The 23,778-nt window shown below is 38.7% G+C and overlaps 1 protein-coding gene across 1 annotated transcript; it reads right to left on the reverse strand.

The window, feature by feature from the left end:
• Positions 1 to 11,281: 11,281 nt before the first annotated feature.
• Positions 11,282 to 14,217, reverse strand: LOC148546549 (uncharacterized). The gene is made up of 3 exons (XM_088499249.1): positions 13,929 to 14,217; positions 13,726 to 13,871; positions 11,282 to 11,812 (listed from the first exon to the last, which is right to left on the reverse strand). Exons 1-3 carry the CDS (start codon positions 14,215 to 14,217, stop codon positions 11,282 to 11,284), a joined length of 966 nt encoding a protein of 321 aa, XP_088355375.1.
• Between the last annotated feature and the right edge of the window lie 9,561 nt (positions 14,218 to 23,778).

Consider the following 23,778-nt stretch of genomic DNA (forward strand, 5'->3'; position numbering starts at 1 on the left):
TTTCCTTTCTAATTTTGTTCTATAATTGGAATCTTGCTTCCCAAGCCTTTAAATTACCAAAAATTAATTTCCCTTTATACCATTCGATACTGTGATATGTGTGTTAAGTGTTTTCAGAGATAACAAGGCAGGAATGGCTTAGAGGATGGAAAGGAAGCATGCAAAAGTGGAAGGAATACAAGAAGCTGAAGGAACTGCTAAAGCTCTCCAGCCTGACCTCTTGGTACTAAATCGATCATAACTTGAGCTACAGAGGTCCAAATGACGCGGTTTCAGTTGCGTTGGAAAGCTAACATCCGGGACTTCGCAACGATGTATAATTTGCCATAGCTTCCCCGAAGCCAGGCAATGTGCACGCGTGGATCACGCGGACATGTGACCTGGCAAAAACGCAATCCACGCTAACGCGTGGACGACGCTTCTGCGTGATTTTGCAGCGACCTGTACATACCAGAAATTGCTGGGGGCGATTTCTGGGCTATTTTTGATCCAGTTTTCGGCCCAGAAAACACAGATTAGAGGCTATAAAGTGGGGGAATCAATCCATTCAATGGGACAACAACAAATACAACATTCATATACATAATTTTAGGTTTTTAGATGTAGTTTCTAGAGAGAGAGGCTCTCTCCTCTCTCTTAGGTTTTAGGATTTAGGATTTCTTCTTCTTTCAATTTCCCCTTTGGTTCAGGTTCAATGTTCTTTTAATTTAGTTTTCTTATACTTTTAATTACTCTATTACTTTAATTTATATTCTTCTCTTGTTAATTTATTTAATGCAAAGAGTATTTTTCTATTTAATTTCTTTGTTTGCTTGATTATCTCAATTCAATCCAATTATCATGTCTTCTTTCTATTCCCTTTTCATGTATGCAAAATTGGCATCCATGTCAATGGAGTAGGTTTCCAACTTGATTTTGGAGTTGATTAATATTTGGAGACCCTTGAGTTGGAAGACTCAAGAGTTAATTGTGATTGGCTCTCTGGCCACTAACGGTAATCCAAAGACAAAGGTGAGGATTAGGACTTGTGAATAGAAGTTGGCTCCCAACTTGATTTTCCTTTATTTAGTAAAGGATAACTAAGTAGAACAACAACCAATTACCATTATACTTGGAAAATCCAACAAGGATAGAACTTCCAATTAATCTTCTTCAGATCAAGGCTTTTTAATTTAATTTAATTACATAAAACCTCTTTGTTAATTTTCACTGCCTTAATTTATAATTATTTATTTTTCTATTACCCAACTCTAAAAATTCTCGGAAAACCCATGACCAATAATTACACACCTCCCTGCAATTCCTTGAGAGACGACCCGAGGTTTAAATACTTCGGTTAGTAATTTTATTGGGTTTGCTTTAGTTACAAACAAAACTTTTGTACGAAAGGATTCTTGTTAGTTTAGAAACTATACTTACAACGCGATTATATTTGTGAATTTCTTTACTAGCAGAAATTCGATCGTCAGAGGCATGATAGTGGTTCATAATGAAAAGAATGAACTGGTTCCTACAAGAACAGTTACAGGGTGGCGTTTGTGTATTGACTATAGATGACTCAATACAGCCACCAGAAAAGATCATTTTCCTTTACCATTCATAGACCAAATGCTAGAGAGACTAGCAGGTCATGAATGCTACAACTTTTTAGATGGCTATTTAGGTTACAACCAAATTGCAGTAGATCCTCAAGACCAAGAGAAAACAACATTCACATGTCCTTCTGGAGTATTTGCCTACAGAAGGATGCCATTTGGTCTGTGTAATGCACCTGGAACCTTTCAGAGATGCATGCTCTCTATCTTCTCTGATATGGTAGAAAAATTTTTGGAAGTCTTCATGGATGACTTCTCAGTATTTGGAGACTCATTCAGCTCCTGCCTTAACCATCTAGCACTTGTTTTGAAAAGGTGCTAGGAGACTAACCTGGTATTAAACTGGAAGAAATGTCACTTTATGGTGACTGAAGGAATTGTCCTTGGGCACGAAATTTCGAACAAGGGAATAGAGGTGGATCAAGCTAAGGTAGAGGTAATTGAAAAATTATCACCACCTACCAATGTTAAGGCAATCAGAAGCTTTCTGGGGCATGCAAGATTCTATAGGAGGTTTATAAAAGACTTTTCAAAAATCGCAAAACCTCTAAACAATCTGCTAACTGCTGACACGCCATTTGTCTTTGACACGGAGTGTTTGCAGGCGTTTAAAACTCCGAAAGCTAAGCTAGTCACAGCACCAGTCATTTCTGCACCAGACTGGACATTACCATTTGAACTAATGTGTGATGCCAGTGATCATGCCATTGGTGCAGTATTGGGATAGAGGTATAACAAGCTTCTGCACGTCATTTACTATGCTAGCCGTGTTCTGAATGACGCACAAAAGAATTACACAACCACAGAAAAGGAGTTGCTTACAGTGGTTTATGCCATTGACAAGTTTAGATCTTATTTAGTGGGATCAAAAGTGATTGTGTACACTGATCATGCTGCTCTGAAATATCTCCTCACAAAGCAGGATTCAAAACCCAGACTCATAAGATGGGTGTTGCTTCTGCAAGAGTTTGATATAGAAATAAGAGACAGAAAAGGGACAGAGAACCAGGTAGCAGATCACCTGTCCCGGATAGAACCAGTAGCAGGGGCGTCCCTCCCTCCTACTAAGATCTCTGAAACCTTTCTGGATGAGTAACTCTTTGCCATTCAGGAATTACCATGGTTTGCAGACATTGCAAACTACAAAGCTGTGAGATTCATACCGAAAGAGTACAGTAAACAACAAATGAAAAAGTTGATTTCTTATGCAAAGTACTACTTATGGGATGAACCATATCTCTTTAAGAGGTGTGCGGACGGAGTAATCCACAGATGTGTGCCTAGAGAAGAGGCACAGAAGATCCTATGGCATTGCCATAGATCACAATATGGGGGACACTTTGGAGGTGAGCGAACAGCCACAAAGGTTCTTCAATATGGTTTCTACTGGCCTACTCTCTATAGAGACTCCCGAGAGTCTGTACGTAACTGTGACAGTTGCTAGAGAGCTGGTAATCTGCCTCACGGTTATGCCATGCCTCAGCAAGGGATCCTAGAGATTGAATTATTTGATGTATGGGGTATTGACTTCATGGTGCCTTTCCCACCATCATACTCAAACACTTATATTCTGGTGGCAGTAGACTATGTATCTAAATAGGTGGAGGCAATTGCAACACCCACTAATGATACTAAGACAGTAATGAAGTTCCTCCAGAAGCATATCTATAGCAGGTTCGGTGTCCCTAGGATACTGATCAGTGATGGAGGCACTCATTTCTGCAATAAACAGCTTGACTCTGCTCTGGTCCGATATGGAATTAACCACAAAGTGGCGACTCCATATCATCCACAGACAAATGGGCAGGCTGAAATCTCAAATAGAGAACTAAAACGAATCATGGAATGGACTGTAAGTACCCGTAGAAAAGATTGGGCAAGAAGTCTGGATGATGCTCTGTGGGCATACAGAACAGCATTCCAGACTCCTATAGGGACCTCTCCATACTAGCTTGTGTATGGCAAAGCATGTCATCTGCCAGTGGAGCTAGAACACAAAGCCTACTGGGCATCCAGGTTCCTAAACCTTGATGCTAAGATAGCTGGAGAGAAAAGATTACTCCAGTTGAATGAGCTAAAGGAGTTCAGACTCAATGCTTTCGAAAATGCTAAAATCAATAAAGAGAAAGCAAAAAGATGGCATGACAAAAGGCTGTCTTCTAGAGTCTTTGAGGCAGGACAGAAGGTCCTGCTGTTTAACTCTAGGCTCAGATTGTTCCCTGGGAAGTTGAAATCCCGGTGGAGGGGACCATATGTGATTACAAGTGTGTCACCATATGGTTATATAGAGCTTCAAGATATTGATTCTGACAAAAATTTCATTATTAATGGACAGAGAATCAAACATTATCTTGAAGGCAATGTTGAACAAGAATGCTCAAAGCTGAGACTGAATTAAAAGCTTAGTAAAGTCCATCTAAAGACAGTAAAGAAGCGCTTACTGGGAGGCAACCTAGCCATTATTAGATGTTTATAACAATTATATAAGTTTATTTAATTTTGTTAATTATGTTTGTTAATGCTTATCAGTGAAAAAGTCAAGGAAATGAAGGTTCAGAACATAAAACAGAAGAATCACAGAGAAAAAGAGCTCACTAGCGTCAAACCACTAGTAAAGAGGCAAATTGGGCGTTAAATGCCAGAATGGCTACCATTCTGGGTGTTAAATGCCAGAATGGGCAGCATTCTGGGCGTTTAACGCCAGAAACAGCAGCATCATGGGCGTTCAGAAAAACGCCCAGTGAGAAAGGATTTCTGGCGTTTAATGCCAGTCAGGGTATATGGCTGGGCGTTAAACGCCCAAAATGGCCACCAGATGGGCGTTAAATGCCAGAATGGATATCATTCTGGGCGTTTAACACCAGAACAGCTAGGGGAGAGGTAATTTCTTTTCCAATTCAATTTTTTTTAATTTTCTTGTTTTAATTCAAAATTTTCTGCATTTAAACATTACAAACATTCAATTCCTAACTTCCATTAACAAAAATTCATAATCTTATAAATTCCTTTTAATTCTCCTTTAAATTTTTTTCAAATCTTTTTCAAAACCTCATTTATCTTTCCAATTTCTTTTCAAATCTTTTCAATTCATTCATATTATCTTTTATTTCTTAGATGCATAAACAAAAATTTAGATTTAACTTCCTCATATCTTCTTCATATCTCTTAAATTTTGAAAATAATCTTCTCTTTTGCATATCATGTTTATCTTGTATCAATCACATCTTTCAATCATATCTTTTTCAAAAATTTTGACTCCATACCCTCCATCCCCTCTATGTATGCATTCGGCCATCACCCCCTCCTCTATCATTCGAATCATTCTCTCCATCTACTCATCTTCTTTCTTTACTTTTGCTTGAGGACAAGCAAACCTCTAAGTTTGGTGTGATTTTCCGTGATTACTGACCAAGATCATGGCCCCTAAAGAAAAACAAACCACTACAAGAGGCAAGAAAGAAAATAATCCAAAACCATAATGGATGCATGAGAGGTTCTGCACCAAAGAACATGCAGATCATTACTTTAAAATTATGTGCAGAAGATCAGCGATCCCGGAAGTCAAGTTCGATCTGAAAGAAGACGAATATTCGGAGATCCAAGAGCAGATTCGAAACAGAGGCTGGGAAATCCTAGCGAATCCTGAGATGAATGTGGGAAGAAACATGATCCAGGAATTCTATGCAAATCTGTGGCTGACAGATAAGCAAAGAATGGAGGGAACTGCCTTCCATACTTTTCGAACCATGGTCAGAGGGAAGATTATCTACTTCCATCTTGACAAAGTGAGAGAAGTCCTCAAACTTTCTCAACTACAGGATAATCCAGAATCCTTTAATAGGAGAATGGCTAAAGATAAAAAGTTGGATCAAGTTCTAGAGGACATATGCCTCCCTGGAACCAAGTGGATAACCAATTCAAAAGGTATCCCAAACCAACTGAAGAGAGGAGACCTCAAGCCAGTTGCTAGGGGCTGGCTGGATTTCATTGGGTGATCTATACTTCCCACCAGTAACCACTCTGAAGTCACTGTCAAAAGAGCAGTGATGATCCACTATATTATGCTGGAAAAAGAAGTGGAGGTTCATCAATTAATTCCTTGTGAAATTTACTTATTTGCAAACAAGGAATCCACTGAGGCCAAATTGGCTTACCCAAGCTTGATTAGTCTATTATGTAAAGATGCGAGGGTACAGATAGGTGTGGATGAGTATATCCCAGTTGAACACCCAATCACTAAAAGGGTAATGGATGGACCTCAAGTTCAAGACAACCTCATCAAGAGGAGGGCGCATGAGCTCCTCCCAGAAATCCCTCAATTTGACTATTGGACCCCCTTAGAAGCATCTGTCAACAAGCTGCAAGAATCTATGGATCAACTCAAAGAAGAGCAGCAGAATTAGAACAGCATGCTCTGCAAATTGCTCAGAGAATAAGAGAAGCAAGGGCGTGAGTTACAGGAACTAAAGCGCCAGAAGCTGATCCTTGAAGAGCCAGAGATCCCACAGATTGAAGGAGCACCTATCCCTCAAAATTAAGGTTGTTGAGTCCTAACTCTGTAATGACTTTTATTATTAGGAACCTATTTTAAGAATCACATAAGCATTAGTATTAGAGTCATTTATTTTTATGTCTTTAATTTCCTTCCTTTTATTATTAATTGTCTGCTTTTGTGTTTATTTTATGTCTCATTTTTATTCCATGATCAATAAAGTTTAGAGTCTATGTCTTAAAGCTATGAATGATTCCATGAATCCTTCACCTTTCTTAAATGAATTTTTTTTATTTGCAAAAGAACAAAAAGTACATGAATTTCGAATTTTGTCTTGAAATTAGTTTAATTATTTTGATGTCGTGACAATACCTTCTGTTTTCTGAATGAATGCCTGAACAGTGCATATTTTTTATATTGTTGTTTATGAATGTTAAAATTGTTGGCTCTTGAAAGAATAAGGAAAAAGGAGAAATGTTATTTGATAATCTGAAAAATCATGAAATTGATTCATGAAGCAAGAAAAAGCAGTGAAAAGCAAAGCTTACGAAAAAAAATTGGAGAAAAATAAAAGAAAAAGAAAGAAAAAGAGAAAGCAAGCAAAAAAAGCCAATAACCCTTTAAACTAAAAAGCAAGGGTAAAGAGGATCCAAGGCTTTGAGCATTAATGGATAGGAGGGCTCAAAGGAATAAAATCCTGGCCTGAGAGGCTAAATCAAGCTGTCCCTAACCATGTGCTTGTGGCATGAAGGTCCAAGTGAAGAGCTTGAGACTGAGTGGTTAAAGTCGTGGTCCAAAGCAAAAAGAGTGTGCTTAAGAGCTCTGGGCACCTCTAACTGGGGGCTCTAGCAAAGCTGAGTCACAATCTGAAAAGGTTCACCCAGTTATGTGTCTGTGGCATTTATGTATCCGGTGGTAATACTGGAAGACAAAATTCTTAGGGTCACTGCCAAGACTTATAAAGTAGCTGTGTTCAAGAATCAACATACTGAACTAGGAGAATCAATAACACTATCTGAATTCTGAGTTCCTATGGATGCCAATCATTCTGAACTTCAAAGGATAAAATGAGATACCAAAACTATTCAGAAGCAAAAAGGCTACTAGCCCCGCTCATCTAATTGGAACTAAGCTTCATTGATATTTTGGAAATTATTGTACTTTCTCTTCTTTTTTATCCTATTTTGTTTTTAGTTGCTTGGGGACAAGCAACAATTTAAGTTTGGTGTTGTGATGAGCAGATAATTTATACCCTTTTTGGCATTGTTTTTACATAGTTTTTAGTATGTTTTATTTACTTTTTATTATATTTTTATTAGTTTTTATTCAAAAATCACATTTCTAGACTTTACTATGAGTTTGTGTATTTTTCTATAATTTCAGGTATTTTCTGATTGAAATTGAGGGACCTGAGCAAAAATCTGATTCAGAGGCTGAAAAAGGACTACAGATGCTGTTGGATTCTGACCCTCCTGCACTCGAAGTGGATTTTCTAGAGCTACAAAAGCCCAATTGGCGCGCTCTTAATTGATTTGGAAAGTAGACATCCTGGGCTTTCCAGAAATATATAATAGTTTATACTTTGCCCGAGATTTGATGGCCCAAACTGGCGTCCAAAGTCAGTCTAAAACTTTCTAGCGTAAAATGCCAGAATTGGCACCTTTTTCGGCGTTAAACGCCCATTCTGGCACTCAGGGTGGCGTTTAACGCCAACTTTGGGCATATGAACGTGAAAGCTTGAAAGCTCAGCCCAGGCACGCACCAAGTGGGTCCCAGAAGTGGAATTCTGCACTATCTGCATTTAGTTACTCATTTTCTGTAAACCTAAGTTATTAGCTTAGTATAAAAACTACTTTTAGAGATTCATTTTGTACCTTTTGACATTTTTACACTTCATATTGTAACCTTGATGGCATGAGTCTATAAACCCCATAGGTGGGGGTGAGGAGCTTTGCTGTGTTTCAATGGATTAATGCAATTACTACTGTTTTCTATTCAATCACGCTTGATTCTATTCTAAGATACTCACTCGTACTTCAACATGGAGATCATGATGATTCGTGACACTCATCATTACCCTCAAGCCTATGAACGCATGCCTAACAACCACTTCGTTCTATCTGAGCTCAACATAGTCATTGAGCGATAGCTTGAGTGCGTATCTCTTGGGTTTCTAATCCACAGACCGAGTCCGGAGGTTAGAACCTTCGTGGTATGGGCAGCATTCCTGGGATCCAGAAAGTCTAAACCTTGTCTGTGGTATTCCGAGTAGGATTAGGGAAGGGATGACTGTGACGAGCTTCAAACCTGTGAATGTTGGGCGCAGTGACAGTGTGCAAAAGGACAAGGGTCCTATTCCGACGCTAGTGGGAACCGACAGATGATTAGCCGTGTGGTAGTTGTACATGGTATTTTTCATCCGAGATGAGCAATCCGACAGTTGATTAGCCGTGCAGATATCGTACCTGGTATTTTTCATTCGAGAGGATCATACATCTTGCCATTGAAGGAAGCCATGCGTGTTTGGAGAAGAAGACAGTAGGAAAGTAGAGATTCAGATAACAGAGCATCTCCGGAACCTCAGCCTGTTTCTCATTACTGAATCACAAGTACTATTTATTTCATGTTATTTATTTTTCATAAATACAATCACTCTTATTATTAATCTCCTGACTAAGATTTACAAAATAGCCATAGCTTGCTTCAAGCCGACAATGTCCGTAAGATCGACCCTTACTCACGTAAGGTATTACTTGGACGACCCAGTGCACTTGCTGGTTAATTGTGCGGAGTTGTGAAAAGTGTAATCACAATTTCGTGCAGCAAAGATATAGGTTATCTTCCATGAGAGAAAGTCTAACAAGACTAGCTAATCTCAATCCAAATGTCCTAATCAACTCACTAATTGGATTAGCAAGAGATTAAAGTCAATGGAAATGATATTAACTAACAACTCTAGATCACCAACATAGGTTGGGTTTTCATGACTCAAGATTGCCTAATTACTCTTTCCAAGTCAAGAATGCTCAAAATCTATTCTAAAGCCCAACCAAGCATTTTGTCAAACAGTTGGTGGGTACAAATGGAAAGCATAGTAAAAGTGCAAGAATAATAAATCTACCAACTACCAATTGTAAGAAAAATAAATTCACAACTCAAATCAACAATTAAAAGAACATCAAACATAAATTTCATAGAAGAGATCCAAATCCATCAAGAGTTCATCATCACGAAAGAGAACAAAAAGGGGAATTAACAAGAGAGAGCAAGAGAGTTATATCACTACAGCATAAAATTGTAGAGGAAACAAGATGAAAGGAAAGAATTAAACATGGATCTATGATGCAATTAACCCTAGGGACCTTAATTCTAGAGAGAAGATGGAGCTTCTCTCTCTAGAAACTAACCTACATGATGCTAAGTTACAAAACAATTGCTCCCCCTTTGCTTGGACTTCAATTCTGCATGAAATACACTCAGAAACAAGTTGGACTTGGGCCTGGGCAGCTCAGAAATTGCCCCCAGCATTTTGCCTTTAAGTGGGTCACGTGTGAGTATCGGCGTGTACGCACCATATGCGTGTGCGCGTCGATTGGCTGTTTCTTCATCCGCGCGTACACGTCATGTACGCGCGCGCGTCGATGTGCAATGTCATTTCTGCACTCGCGCCCCTTGTACGCTTGTGCGTCCCCTGAAGCATTCCCAATCTTTGTTTCCTCATGCATTCTCCACTTTGTATGCTTTTCTCCTCATTTCTTCCATCCAATACTTGCCTTATGAACCTGAAATCACTCATCAAACACATCAAGGCATCGAATGGAATTAAAGTGAGTTAAAATCACCAATTTAAGGGCCTGAAAAGCATGTTTTTACACTTAAGCACAATTCAAGGGGGAATTGCTAAACCATGCTATTTCATTGAATAAATGTGGGAAAAGGTGATAAAATCCCCTAAAATAAGCACAAGATAGACCATGAAATCGGGATTTATCACACACATCTGTGCATACGCACAGGTCCCTGCACGTGGATACATTAATGAAACACGCGATACGCGATTTTTTGGGGGGGGCTTTTGGCCCAATTTTGGAAGGCTTGATGCTGAATGGGAGTGCTATATGAAGGGGAATTGAAACCATATGAAGGCATTAGGACTTAGAACTTTATTATTATATTTTAGAACATATAGTAGGAGTAGGAGTAGAATAGATTAAGGAGAGCTCTCTTAGGGTTTTTAATTAGGGTTCATTGTAGCATTTTATAGCAAGCTTTGATCTTTGATTTTGCTCATCTTTATTGTAAGTACTCTTAATCTTCTCTTTAATTGCACTACTTTTGCTCTCATTTTCTTTTGGTTCAAGTTACCTTGTTTATATATGCAATTTTGGTTTCTTGAAGTTTTGATGGATGAATTTAATGTTTTATGCTTTATATATGCTTGGTTGATTGTCTATTGTTGATATTGTGAATAGTTGGTTATAGTTTTTTATTTTTCTTTGCAATTTCTCATGTTTTGCTTTTATGCTCACAAGGTGTTTGTGAAAGTGCCAATTATGAGTTTTGAGTAGATTTTTCACACCTTGACTTGAGATTTGAGTTCCTAGGATACTAGAGTCATAATGTCCGACATTTAGTGGTAATTCTTGGGTAGTTAGTTGACTCTTGTTTCCATCGACGCTAGCTTTTTACCAATTAATTTGGTAAGTTAGCTAGGACTTATGGATTAAGGTCAATTATGCTTGCTTGACTTACTCCTCGATGTTAGGTGTAGACAAAGTGAGATTGACTCATCATAGTTGCCGTAGTTGTGGTTATGACGATGATAGGATTCCTTGGATCCTCATTCCCAAGTCAAGGCTCTTTATTGCATTTCTAGCATTTTCACTAAGTTTTGATCTTATATTCCTTTTACTTACATTAATATCAAATTTGATCATTTCTTAGTTCTTTTATTTCTTAGTTTTTTTAATCTTTTGTTCTTTGATTGCAAAGCCCCTTGTCCTCACAACCGAAAGTGTGAGACTTCAATTGCATTCCTAGGGAGAACGACTCGAGGTTTCATTACTCTCGGTTAATTATTTTAATTTGAAAATCAAACTTTGATTGAGGGAATTGCTTGTCGGTCTAGGCTATGCTTGCAAAAAAGGAACTCTATTTTGTGAAATTCTAGATCGACAATAATTCTTTGCATCACCTAACCTCGAAATGGCCATGGCTTAATGATCGAATGCAACTCAGATGCTGGGATCTGTTGCACCACTCCATGGCGTTGACACTCTTGACACGCCTTTGCATAATCGATGCAATCTTTAACCATCGAAGGATAATAAATATGATTTCGACGTAAAACCCGTTTCATTTTTATCCCCGCATGATGGGCACTACATATACCTCTATGGACTTCCCCTAAAGCAATATCTTTATCGGCTTGACTTAAACATCTCGACAGACTTTCACCGATTCCTTTCTTGTATAACTCATCAGCCATTAATACAAAATCCACTTGAATACTGGGATTGTTTAAATACTCGGCAATCGGTTTTCTCCAATCATCATCTTCCCATTTATCCAAACACAAAGCTTCTCTTTCATCCACCGGCACTAATATTTGGCGAATTTTTGCCAATTTTCTTAGTGTTTCTGGGCCTATTTTATATCTCGAAGCAATCTGAGCCAACTCATTAGCAATTTCATTCTGAATTCTTGGAATATGGACTAATAAAACCTTTCAAAAGAAAGTTAACGATTCCCATGTCGTTATTAAATATTTTTGTAACTTCTCATTGTTACATTTGAACTCCTTCGATAGCTGTTTCAGAACTAACTGAGAATCACCAAGGATTTGAACTTCTAAAGCCCCTTTTCCGGTCAAAATTTCAAGGCCCAAAATTAAATATTCGTACTCAGCCACATTATTGGTGCACGAAATTGTGATCATCAACAATGGCGCCAAAGGACTTAGAGCTCTTAAACGTGAATCACACTTTGTCACAATTCCGTACAACTAACCAGCAAGTGCACTGGGTTGTCCAAGTAATAAACCTTACGTGAGTAAGGGTCGATCCCACGGAGACTGTCGGCTTGAAGCAAGCTATGGTCACCTTGTAAATCTCAGTCAGGCTAATTCAGATGGTGATGGAGAATTGATAATTAAAAGATAAATAAAACATAAAATAAAGATAGAGATACTTATGTAATTCTTTGGTTGGAATTTCAGATAAGCGTATGAAGATGCTTTGTTCCTCCTGAACCTCTGCTTTCCTATTGACTTCTTCCAATCATTCATACTTCTTTCCATGGCAAGCTTTATGTTGGACATCACCATTGTCAATGGCTACTTCCCGTCCTCTCAGTGAAAACGTTCCAAATGCGCTGTCACCACACGGCTAATCATCTGTCGGTTCTCGATCATGTTGGAATAGGATCCATTGATCCTTTTGCGTCTGTCACACGCCCAACAATCACGAGTTTGAAGCTCGTCACAATCATCCTTTCCCAGATCCTACTCAAAATACCACAGACAAGGTTTAGACGTTCCGGATCTCAGGAATGGCCGCCAATAATTCTAGCCTATACCACGAAGGTTCCAATCTTAGATTAGAAACCCAAGAGATACACATTCAAGCTTGTTTGCATGTAGAACGGAAGTGGTTGTCAGTCACGCGTTCATAGGTGAGAATGGTGATGAGTGTCACATAATCATCACATTCATCATGTTCTTGGGTACGAATGAATATCTTGGAGAAGAAATAGACTTGAGTTGAATAGAAAAACAATAGTACTTTGTATTAATTCATGAAGAACAGCAGAGCTCCACACCTTAATCTATGGTGTGTAGAAACTCCACCGTTGAAAATACAAAAGTGATAATGGTGTACGCATGGCCGAATGGCCAGCCTCCAAGGTCTAGGGACTAAACGTCCAAAGATTGATTAAAATACAATAGCAAAAAGTCCTATTTATAGAGAACTAGTAGCCTAGGGTTACAGAAATGACTAATTAATGCATAAATCTTCTTCCGGGCCCACTTGGTGTGTGCTTGGGCTGAGCATTGAAGCTTCCATGTGTAGAGACTTTTCTTGGAGTTAAACGCCAGCTTTTGTGCCAGTTTGGGCGTTTAACTCCAGCTTTTGTGCCAGTTTTGGAGTTAAACGCCAGAATTCTTAAGCTGACTTGGAACGCCTGTTTGGGCCATCAAATCTCGGGTAAAGTATAGACTATTAAATATTGATGGAAAGCCCAGAATGTCTACTTTCCAACACAATTGAGAGCGCGCCAATTGCATTTCTGTAACTCCAGAAAATTCACTTTGAGTGCAGGGAGGTCAGAATCCAACAGCATCTGCAGTCCTTTTTCAGCCTCTGAATCAGATTTTTGCTCAGGTCCCTCAATTTCAGCCAGAAAATACCTGAAATCACAAAAAAATACACAAACTCATAGTAAACTCCAAAAGAGTGATTTTTATTTAAAAACTAATAAAAACAATATAAAAACTAACTAAAATATACTAAAAACATACTAAAAACAATGCCAAAAAGCGTATAAATTATCCGCTCATCAATTATTCAAGCAAAAATGTTTTAACTCAAACAAAAATTCCGATGAAATTCCTTCTGCTGAGATAATTAAAATTCCCACCCCTGCACCATCTTTGTGCTTTGAACCATCAAAATATAACTTCCAATAATCAACATGAACGTCAATTATATTTGCCCCTTGGTCATTCAGATTATTTGAATGATCAACTAGAAAATCTGCAATGACCTGTCCCTTGACAGCCTTGGCTGGAACATATTGCAAGTCAAACTCTGTTAATGCCAACATCCATTTCCCTAGTCAACCTCGCAACATTGGAGAAGTCAACATATATTTAACGAGGTCATTTTGTGCAATGATTTTCATAGGTTTGGCAACCATATAGCACTCTAACTTTGTGCAAGCATAATACAAAGATAAGCACAACTTTTCAATAGGTGAATACCTTGTCTCGATATTAGTTAAAACTCGACTAAGGTAATAAACAGCTCGTTCATGGCCATTCTCATCATCCTGAGCCAACATACACCCAATCGTGTTCCCAGATACAGCAATATATAGTTTCAAAGGTTCATGAGGGCGAACATTCGCCATTATTGTCGCTTTGGACAAATAAGCTTTAATTAACTTGAAAGCTTCTTGTTGTTATCCCGTCCATTCAAAGTGTGATTCAGTTTTTAGTTTTACTAAAGGTGCAAATATTCGAGTTCGACCTGAAAGATTCGATATGAACCTTCGAAGATAATTAACTTTTCCAAGAAAATATTGGACTTTTTTTTCGACTTAGGAGGGGATAATGCCAGAATTGCATCAGCCTTATTCTTATCGATAACAATCCCTTTTTTTGTGGACGATAAATCCTAAAAATTCCCTGCTAACACACCAAACGCACATTTTAAAGGATTCATTTTTAATCCTTTCTTCCACATAGTAATAAATGCTCTTCTCAAATGATCGATGTGTTGAGTTGCTGAATTCGACTTAACCATAACATCATCAATATATACCTCCATAAATTTCCCAATGTACTCATGAAAAATGGTATTCATAGCACGTTGGTATGTTGCACCAGCATTTTTCAAATCGAATGGCATAACTACCCACTCATAAGTACCCAATGCCCCGGGACATTGAAAAGCAGTTTTGGACACATCATTTTCAGCAATAAAGATCTGATTATATCTTGAATAACCATCCATAAAACTTAGAATTTTATTCCCTGTAGCAGAATCAATTAACATATCTGCTATAGGCATAAAATACTCATCTTTCGGAGTGGCATTATTCAAATCTCTAAAATCAATGCACACTCTTAATTTTCCATTCTTTTTCATCACAGGCACAATATTCGAAATCCACTCAACATAATGAACGGTTCGAATGAATTTCGGTTTAATCAAGCGTTCAATCTTTTGATTAATTTCAGGAGCAAATCGTCAAGGCGTTTGCTTTACAGGTCGAGCATCTGATTTCAGCGCTAATCGATGTTCCTCAAGAGAACGATCGAGACTAGGCATTTCATGATAATCATAAGCAAAACAATCTCTGAACTCATGTAGAAGATGGTATAATTCAGTTCGAAATAGAGCCACTAGACCTTTACATATATAAGTAATTCTAATATCATCAATAGATCCCAAATTAATTTCTTCTAAGGGATCCTGTGATTCAAACCCTTTTACATGTTCATCATCTTTTACTGAGTATTTTTCAAAACCCAAAGGTTCTAAATCATAGACGCAATCAAAAGATAAATCAACTGATTCATTAGGGTTAGAACGAACTTATCAATTTGCTGGATTAACAACATCTATTTCAACAGCAGTACTAACAATATCATCAGAATTATGTAAATAAGAAGAGCTTAAACCATGACTAATTTTGATCGAAGAAATCGAATCTTTAGTATGAGAAGAAAAAGAAATTATACTCCTAAATGATTCAACTTCATCAGAAGAATCACCTTTATTTTCAAGTAAAAGGAAATTACTTAGATACTTATTTAAAGTTACCAGATAATCTAAGACGTCTTGCTCACTTGCCATCGAAAAACGTCCTCAAATCACCACTTATGTGGAACAGTCCCACCCATAGAGGAATGCTAAGTTGTAGATAATGAAGCTTCACACAAAACCCTCTGAAGTCAGATAGCACCCTTCACAATTGAAATAATTGAGTATCCTGTCAACATTCAAAGGCTTTAGTTTTGGGCTATACACCTTGAAATCGACATGCAACTGTTCGACATATAAATTCAAATCATCCTTGACTACTTCAGGTTTTCCATCATCTGTCCAAAGAAGGATGCTCTAATGCATAGTTGATGGTACAACTCCAACTCCATGATTCCAATCTCGACCTAGAAAGGCATTATAACTTGCCTTCAAAGATACTACCACGAAGACAGTGTTTCGATCAGAAGATCCAACCTTCACCCCCAGAGTAACTAACCCTTTTGTAGGGGTCGATGCACCACTAACGTCCGTCACTGAAATATTGGTTGGGATCAAATCACCAGGATGCTTGCCTACCTTCATCAGCATCCTCTTAAGCAACAAGCTTATAACTGCTCCTCCATCTATTAAAACTTTGTTTACTTTAATCCCACTCATTGTTGTAGTAATGTAAAGTAGGCGCAGATGGAATTTTTGTTTCTCAGAAGGCCTTCAAAAATAACTTGGTTCATCCTCATATCGAATGAACGAGAAAGCTTTCTCATCTTCCATGTCATAATGATCCTCAGAATCACCTTCATATTCTCCCAAGTACTCAGTTGGAATAATCAAAATGGTACCGAGCATCTCCTCGTCTCCTTCTTCAAAGTATTCTTCATCCATATCAGCACCCTTGTCGTTATCAGCGACTAGAATGCTAACCACTGCTTTGCCCTTATCCAATTTCACGGGAGATAAAATTCCTTTCGGATATGTATCTCCATCAGTCGGAAATACTATTCGAGAATGCACAAACGGTGTTGTCCCCTTGCCTTTATCAACAGAAGATACCTTAGGTGGCTGTTGTCCTCTTCGACCTCTGCCTCGTGGGTACCCCCTGACTCAGCTGCGGAAATAGGGATAACGCCCTCGAAGAGGACCACTATGCCCCCATTGTGTGTTACGTCTGTAATGAACATCTCTGTTATGGAATTCTTCACAATTTCAAATCCATTGTACATCTAGAGCCTGAGAGCGGCTTATAGGCACAGTAGTACTTTTCTGAAGGCCACCAGAACTTTGCCCCTCTACCCGTCGAATAGGATGCTTTTGACGAGCCTGCTCCTCTCGATGAGATAGTTCTTTCTTTATTCTTTCTTTTTCAAAAATTGCTACAGCCTCAGCATCGAATACTGCATTGCATCGGGGACACAGAGATACGTCCCGATCCTTGAGTTTCTACTGCATCAAAAACTTCAACAACTCATCCCCTACACCGGGATAGACAGCACAGACATTCGATTCAAAATCCCCCAAAGACACATCGAAGTCATAAGACATTCCAACCATATTCACACCCAAATATGGCTCAGCAAAACTGGCTTCGGAATCAAAAGGATCATAATCAACTTTCATCTCTTTTTTACCATCATTAAACTTTAATCGTCCTTCCATGATGACTTCTTGTATTAAATCCCTGAAATGAACACAATTGTTAGTCGAATGACTAGTTGCTTGGTGAAACTTACAATAAGGTTTCCCTTTTAAATATTTCACCGAAAGCAAAGTTCTGCCTTCTGGTAAAATTAACTGTTTATCTTTAAGCAACACATTAAAAATATGATCAGAATTCAAAATATCAAAACTGTATCTCTTTCCACTTTTCAGTTTTGAATCATTTGACTTTTCACTACTAGGGAGTTTCTTAAGTAAAGAACAAATATAAGGAGGACCTTTCTTAAGTTCGGCCAAATCAACCTCCGCCTTTAAATCGGACTCCTCCTCAGAGGATTCCATGGCCACAAAAGCAACTTTTTCCTTTTAAGAAAAAGTTTTACTTTTCAACCTTCTTTTTCTCTTATACTTCTCTTTTTCTTTCTTCAAAATTTCTACCTGGCAAACTCTTTCAGCCAAATGGGCCAAATCAGGAATATGCACATTGAGTAATTTTTGACGCATATAAAATCCTAACCTCATAACTGCTATCATTACTGCTTCACTTTCAGGAAGAGATAGCATCGACTTCTAGCATTCTTGAAACAAATCATATAATCATCAATGATTTCACCATCTTCTTGTTTCAAAGTCACTGAGTCAGTAACTGCCACATCCAATTCTCCTCGATAAAACTGGGCATGAAAGACAGTTTCTAACTGAGCCCATGTTGTTATAAAATTTGGTCTAAGATTTGAAAACCAAGTAAATGCGTTCCTCATTAATGAGGAAGGAAAAAACTTCATTTTCAAATTTTCATCATTGGCTAAATTTCCAATCTCAACCAAATATCGAGCAACATGTTCAGTAGTCGACTAACCAACTTTTCCTGCAAACTTAGTAATTATTTTAGGATTTTTCACTCCCCTTGGCACTTCAGCCATTTGAACATTATGAGAAAAACCTGACACAAAGTGGGGTCGATTCATAAATCCTATATTGAATCCAACCCTATTCAGAACATCTTCCACAATTCTGGTAACCTGATAACGTTCATCGACTTAATTAATGCGTAATCGAGCCAGAACATTATCTGCATTTTGACCACGAGGAATTAATTAAGGATTTTCTCTGTTTCTAAAAACATCATTCTCATTTTGAAATGGGTTTTCAAAACCCTCATTATTTCCTCTGGTATTCTGCCTTTCTCCTTCATCATAATCAATGATTCGAGTGATTCGCTTGACTTTCCTTGCAAGACAATCAAATTTCGATTCGTGATCAGCCATCATAGGATTCAGAATTATAATCATTTGTTGGGTCAATAGTTTCACGAACTCATGATGACTTTCTTCTACATGTTACCGAAATGCTGCTATTGAATTAGAAGCATTCGATGTAGAGCCCACATTATAATCACAAGAATACTCAGAATGCTTGGTGCACGAATCCCCAAACTTTGTACAACTGTACCAGCAAGTGTACTGGGTCGTCCAAGTAATACCTGAGAGAGTCAGGGTCGATCCCACGAGGATTGTGGTTTGAAGCATGCTATGGTTATCTTGCAGGTCTTCGTCACGCGGATAGAAGAGTTATTAGATTTGTGAGATCTGAATTAGGTTGATATATTTATAATGATAATCTTAAAACTTAGATGGTTGAGGCTTGGAGTTTCTTTGTCCTTCTGGATTAACTCTGGTCCTACTGTCTTCTTCAATTGTGAATGATTTCTTCTATGGCAGGCTGTATGTGATTGACGCTGGTTTGAGCAGCCACCAATACTCCTCCAGATCTGAACCCCAGGGTTAGTGTGGATCCATTCTGATTGAGGGTGAAGCTTCTGCAGTCCACTCTCCTTAATGATCCTACTCAAAATGCCACAAACAAGTTCGAATCTTTCGGATCAGAGAATGCTGCACCTTTGGGTTCTAGCCTCTACCACAGAGACCCTAATCTCCCCGTAAATTGGCTGAACTGGTGTCTCGAGAAGTCCCCAACAAAGTCATGGATTAGCCGTCTAAGAGATGTGTAATCAAGCTGGCGTTTCAATGCTTTCCACTAAAGTATTCACACGAACCCAAGTAGACATGGGTGGTTGTCAGGCACGCGGTCCTAGTTTTATGAACGGAGCTAGTTGTCATGGACCATCCCATTCACCATGTTGAAGAACGAATATACATCTTAAAATTAAATCAAACACAGATTGAAGAGAAACAGTAATACTTTTATTAATTCATAGAACTCAACAGGGCTCCTCCCCTCAACCTAGGAGGTTTAGAAACTCATACTGATAGAAAATACAATGATGAACGAAAATATGGTGTAAGTGGCTGAAGAAACTCAACAAAGAGTGATCTTCTACTTTAAATACTAAACTAATGACTAATAAGGGTAAAACAGTCTTTTAGTGCTAAAATTCACTTCTGAGGCCCACTTGGTGAGTGTTTGCGCTGAGCTTTGATGAGATCCACGTGCTAAGAGGCCTCTAGGGCATTGAATTCTGGCTAGGGCGTCCTCTATGGGAGTTTGGATGCTGGTCTCTTCTCCTTGGGTACTGGACGCTTGGAAGGGGGCAGGAGGCTGGCGTTGGACGCCAGTTTTGGGCCTTCTATTATGAAGCAAAGTAAGGAGTATTATATTGGTGCACGAAATTGTGATCTCAGGCAACGGTGCCAAAAACTCTGTACGCACGTCTTAATAAATCGTTTTTCATTCACAACTTCGATACAACTAACCAGCAAGTGCACTGGGTTGTCCAAGTAATAAACCTTACGTGAGTAAGGGTCGATCCCACGGAGATTGTTGGTATGAAGCAAGCTTTGGTCATCTTATAGATCTCAGTCAGGCGGATAATAATTGATTATGAAGTTTTCGAAAACAAATAATAAATAGACAGAAAATAAAGATAGAAATACTTATGTATATCATTGGTGAGAATTTCAGATAAGTGTATTGAGATGCGTTCGTTCCTCTGAACCTCTGCTTTCATGCTGTCTTCATCCAATCAGTCTTACTCCTTTCCATGGCTGGCTTTATGTAAGGACATCACCATTGTCAATGGCTACTTTTCATCCTCTCTGGAAAATGGTCTGATGCACTGTCACTGCATGGCCAATCATCTGAAGGCATCACCGTGGTCAATGGCTGCATCCTATCCTCTTGCGAAAATGGTCCAAATGCTCTGTTACAGCACGGCTAATCATCTGAGGTTCTCGATCATACTGGAATAGGATTCACCCTCCTTTTGCGTCTGTCACTACGCCCAGCACTCGCGAGTTTGAAGTTCGTCACAGTCATTCAATCCCAGAATCCTACTCAGAATACCACAGACAAGGTTTAGACTTTCCGGATTCTCATGAATGCCGCCATCAATCTAGCTTATACCACGAAGATTCTGGTTAAGAGATCCAAGAGATAATCATTCAATCTAAGGTGGAACGGAAGTGGTTGTCAGGCACGCGTTCGTGGGGGAATGATGATGATTGTCACGTTCATCACATTCATATTGAAGTGCGAATGAATATCTTAGAAGCGGAATAAGTTGAGTTGAATAGAAAAACAATAGTACTTTGCATTAATCTTTGAGGAACAGCAGAGCTCCACACCTTAATCTATGGAGTGTAGAAACTCTACCGTTGAAAATACATAAGTGAAAGGTCCAGGCATGGCCGAATGGCCAGCCTCCAAAATGAGATCACTATGATCCTAAGATGAACTAAAAATCATAAGATGTCTAATACAATAGTAAAAAGTCCTATTTATACTAAACTAGTTACTAGGGTTTACAGAAGTAAGTAATTGATGCATAAATCCACTTTCGGGGCCCACTTGGTGTGTGCTTGGGCTGAGCTTGAATGTTATACGTGCAGAGGCTCTTTCTGGAGTTGAACGCCAGGTTGTAATGTGTTTCTGGCGTTCAACTCTGGTTTGTGACGTGTTTCTGGCGTTTAACTCTAGACAGCAGCGTAGAACTGGCGTTCAACGCCCTTTTACGTCATCTAAACTCGGCCAAAGTATAGAATATTATATATTGCTGGAAAGCCCTAGATGTCTACTTTCCAAAACAATTGAAAGCGCGCCATTTTGAGATCTGTAGCTCCAGAAAATCCACTTTGAGTGCAGGGAGGTCAGAATCCAACAGCATCAGCAGTCCTTCTTCAACCTCTGAATCTGATTTTTGCTCAAGTCCCTCAATTTCAGCCAGAAAATACCTGAAATCACAGAAAAATACACAAACTCATAGTAAAGTCCAGAAATGTGAATTTAGCATAAAAACTAATAAAAACATCCCTAAAAGTAACTAGATCCTACTAAAAACATACTAAAAACAATGCCAAAAAGCGTATAAATTATCCGCTCATCATATATATTGCTGGAAAGCTCTGAAAGTCAGATTTTGATAGCCGTTGAGAATGCTCTATTTGGACTTATGTAGCTCTAGCAAAGCTCTTTCGAGTGCAACGAGGTCAGATCCGGATAGCATCTGCAATGCTTTCTCTGTCTCTGAATTAGACTTTTGCTCCAGCTCCTCAATTTTAACCAAAAAATACCTGAAATTTCATAAAAACATAAAAACTCATAGTAGAATCCAAAAATGTGAATTTAACACTAAAACCTATGAAAACTTAATAAAAACTAAATAGAACATACTAAAAACTACATGAAAATGATGCCAAAAAGTGTATAAAATATTCGCTCATCACAACACCAAACTTAAACTGTTGCTTGTCCCCAACCAACTAAAAACAAAGTAGGATAAAAAGAAGATTAAGATACAATAAATTTCAGAGTTTTCAATGAAGCTCAGTGTCAATTAAATGAGCAGGACTTAGTAGCTTTTTGCTTCTGAATAGTTTTGGCATCTCACTATCCATTGGAATTTAGAATGGTTGGTATCTTTAGGAACTTAGAATCCAGATGATATTATTGACTCTCCTAGTTTAGTTCTTTTTTATTCCTGAACACAGCTTTTAGAGTCTTGGCCGTGACCCTAAGCACTTTGTTTTCCAGTATTACCACTGGATACATAAATACCACAGACACTTTAACTGGGTAAACCCTTTTGGATTGTGATTCAGCTTTGTGGTGCACGAAATTGTGATGTCCAGGCTCAAACAATCCCTGGCAACGTGAGCAACTTGGTACGCGTAATCGTGATTACACTTTGTAAAATTCATGGCTCTTTCTTTCCCTGGCAATGGCGCCAAGAACATGGTGCCAATACCATGGTTCACAACTTCGATACAACTAACCAGCAAGTGCACTGGGTCGTCCAAGTAATACCTTACGTGAGTAAGGGTCGAATCCCACGGAGATTGTTGGTATGAAGCAAGCTATGTCACCTTGCAAATCTCAGTTAGGCAGATATAAATTGATAATGGTGTTTTCGAATAATAAATAATAGAATAGGGATAAAGGTACTTATGTAAATCATTGGTAGGAATTTCAGATAAGTGAATGGAGATACTTTTCGTTCCTCTGAACCTCTGCTTTCCTGCTATCTTCATCCAATCAGTCTTACTCCTCTCCATGGCTGGCTTTATGTGATACATCACCACTGTCAATGGCTACTTTCGGTCATCTCTCGGGAAAATGATCCAATGCCCTGTCACGGCACGACTAATCGTCTGGAGGCATCACCCTTGCCAATGGCTTCATCTTATCCTCTCAGTGAATAATATGCTCACGCACCCTGTCACGGCACGGCTATTCATCTGTCGGTTCTCGATCATGCTGGAATAGGATTTACTATCCTTTTGCGTCTGTCACTAACGCCCTGCAATCGCGAGTTTGGAGCTCGTCACAGTCATTCATTCATTGAATCCTACTCGGAATACCACAGACAAGGTTTAGACTTTCCGGATTCTCTTGAATGCCGCCATCATTCTAGCTTACGCCACGAAGATTCTGGTTAGGAGATCTAAGAGATATTCATTCTAGCTTATTTCATGTAGAATGGAGGTGTTTGTCAGGCACGTGTTCATAGGGGAGAATGGTGATGAGCGTCACACATAATCATCACCTTCATCACGTTCTTGGGTGCGAATAGATATCTTAGAAGCGAAATAAGATGAATTGAATAGAAAATAGTAGTACTTTGCATTAATCTTTGAGGAACAGCAGAGCTCCACACCTTAATCTATGGAGTGTAGAAACTCTACCATTAAAATTACATAAATGAAAGGTCCAGGCATGGCCGAGATGGCCAGCCCCCTAAAACGTGATCACAGGATCAAAATACAATCCAGGATGTCTAATACAATAGTAAAAGGTCCTATTTATAATAAACTAGCTACTAGGGTTTACATGAGTAAGTAATTGATGCATAAATCCACTTCCGGGGCCCACTTGGTATGTGCTTGGGCTGAGCTTGAGTGTTGCACGTGTAGAGGTCCTTCTTGGAGTTGAACGCCAGCTTTTGTGCCAGTTTGGGCGTTCAACTCTGGTTTTGGCTCCTTTTGGGCAGAAAGCTGGCGTTGAACGCCAGTTTACGTCATCTATTCTTGGCCAAAGTATGGACTATTATATATTGCTGGAAAGCCCTGAATGTCTACTTTCCAACGCAATT

This window comes from Arachis ipaensis, chromosome B9 (assembly GCF_059453495.1).
Source record: "Arachis ipaensis isolate K30076 ecotype BB chromosome B9, ASM5945349v1, whole genome shotgun sequence".
In the NCBI taxonomy this organism is placed as follows: Eukaryota; Viridiplantae; Streptophyta; class Magnoliopsida; order Fabales; family Fabaceae; genus Arachis; species Arachis ipaensis.

What these genes read in the sequence shown, in the direction of transcription:
- LOC148546549 (XM_088499249.1), bottom strand. Translation starts at nt 14,217, where the DNA reads ATGGCGAATGTTCGCCCTCATGAACCTTTGAAACTATATATTGCTGTA. An exon ending in GACTTCTCCAATGTTGCGAG is followed by an intron (nt 13,872 to 13,928) that starts GTTGACTAGGGA and finishes AATATGTTCCAG; the next exon opens with CCAAGGCTGTCAAGGGACAG. An exon ending in AGCACAAAGATGGTGCAGGG is followed by an intron (nt 11,813 to 13,725) that starts GTGGGAATTTTA and finishes TTCTTTTGAAAG; the next exon opens with GTTTTATTAGTCCATATTCC.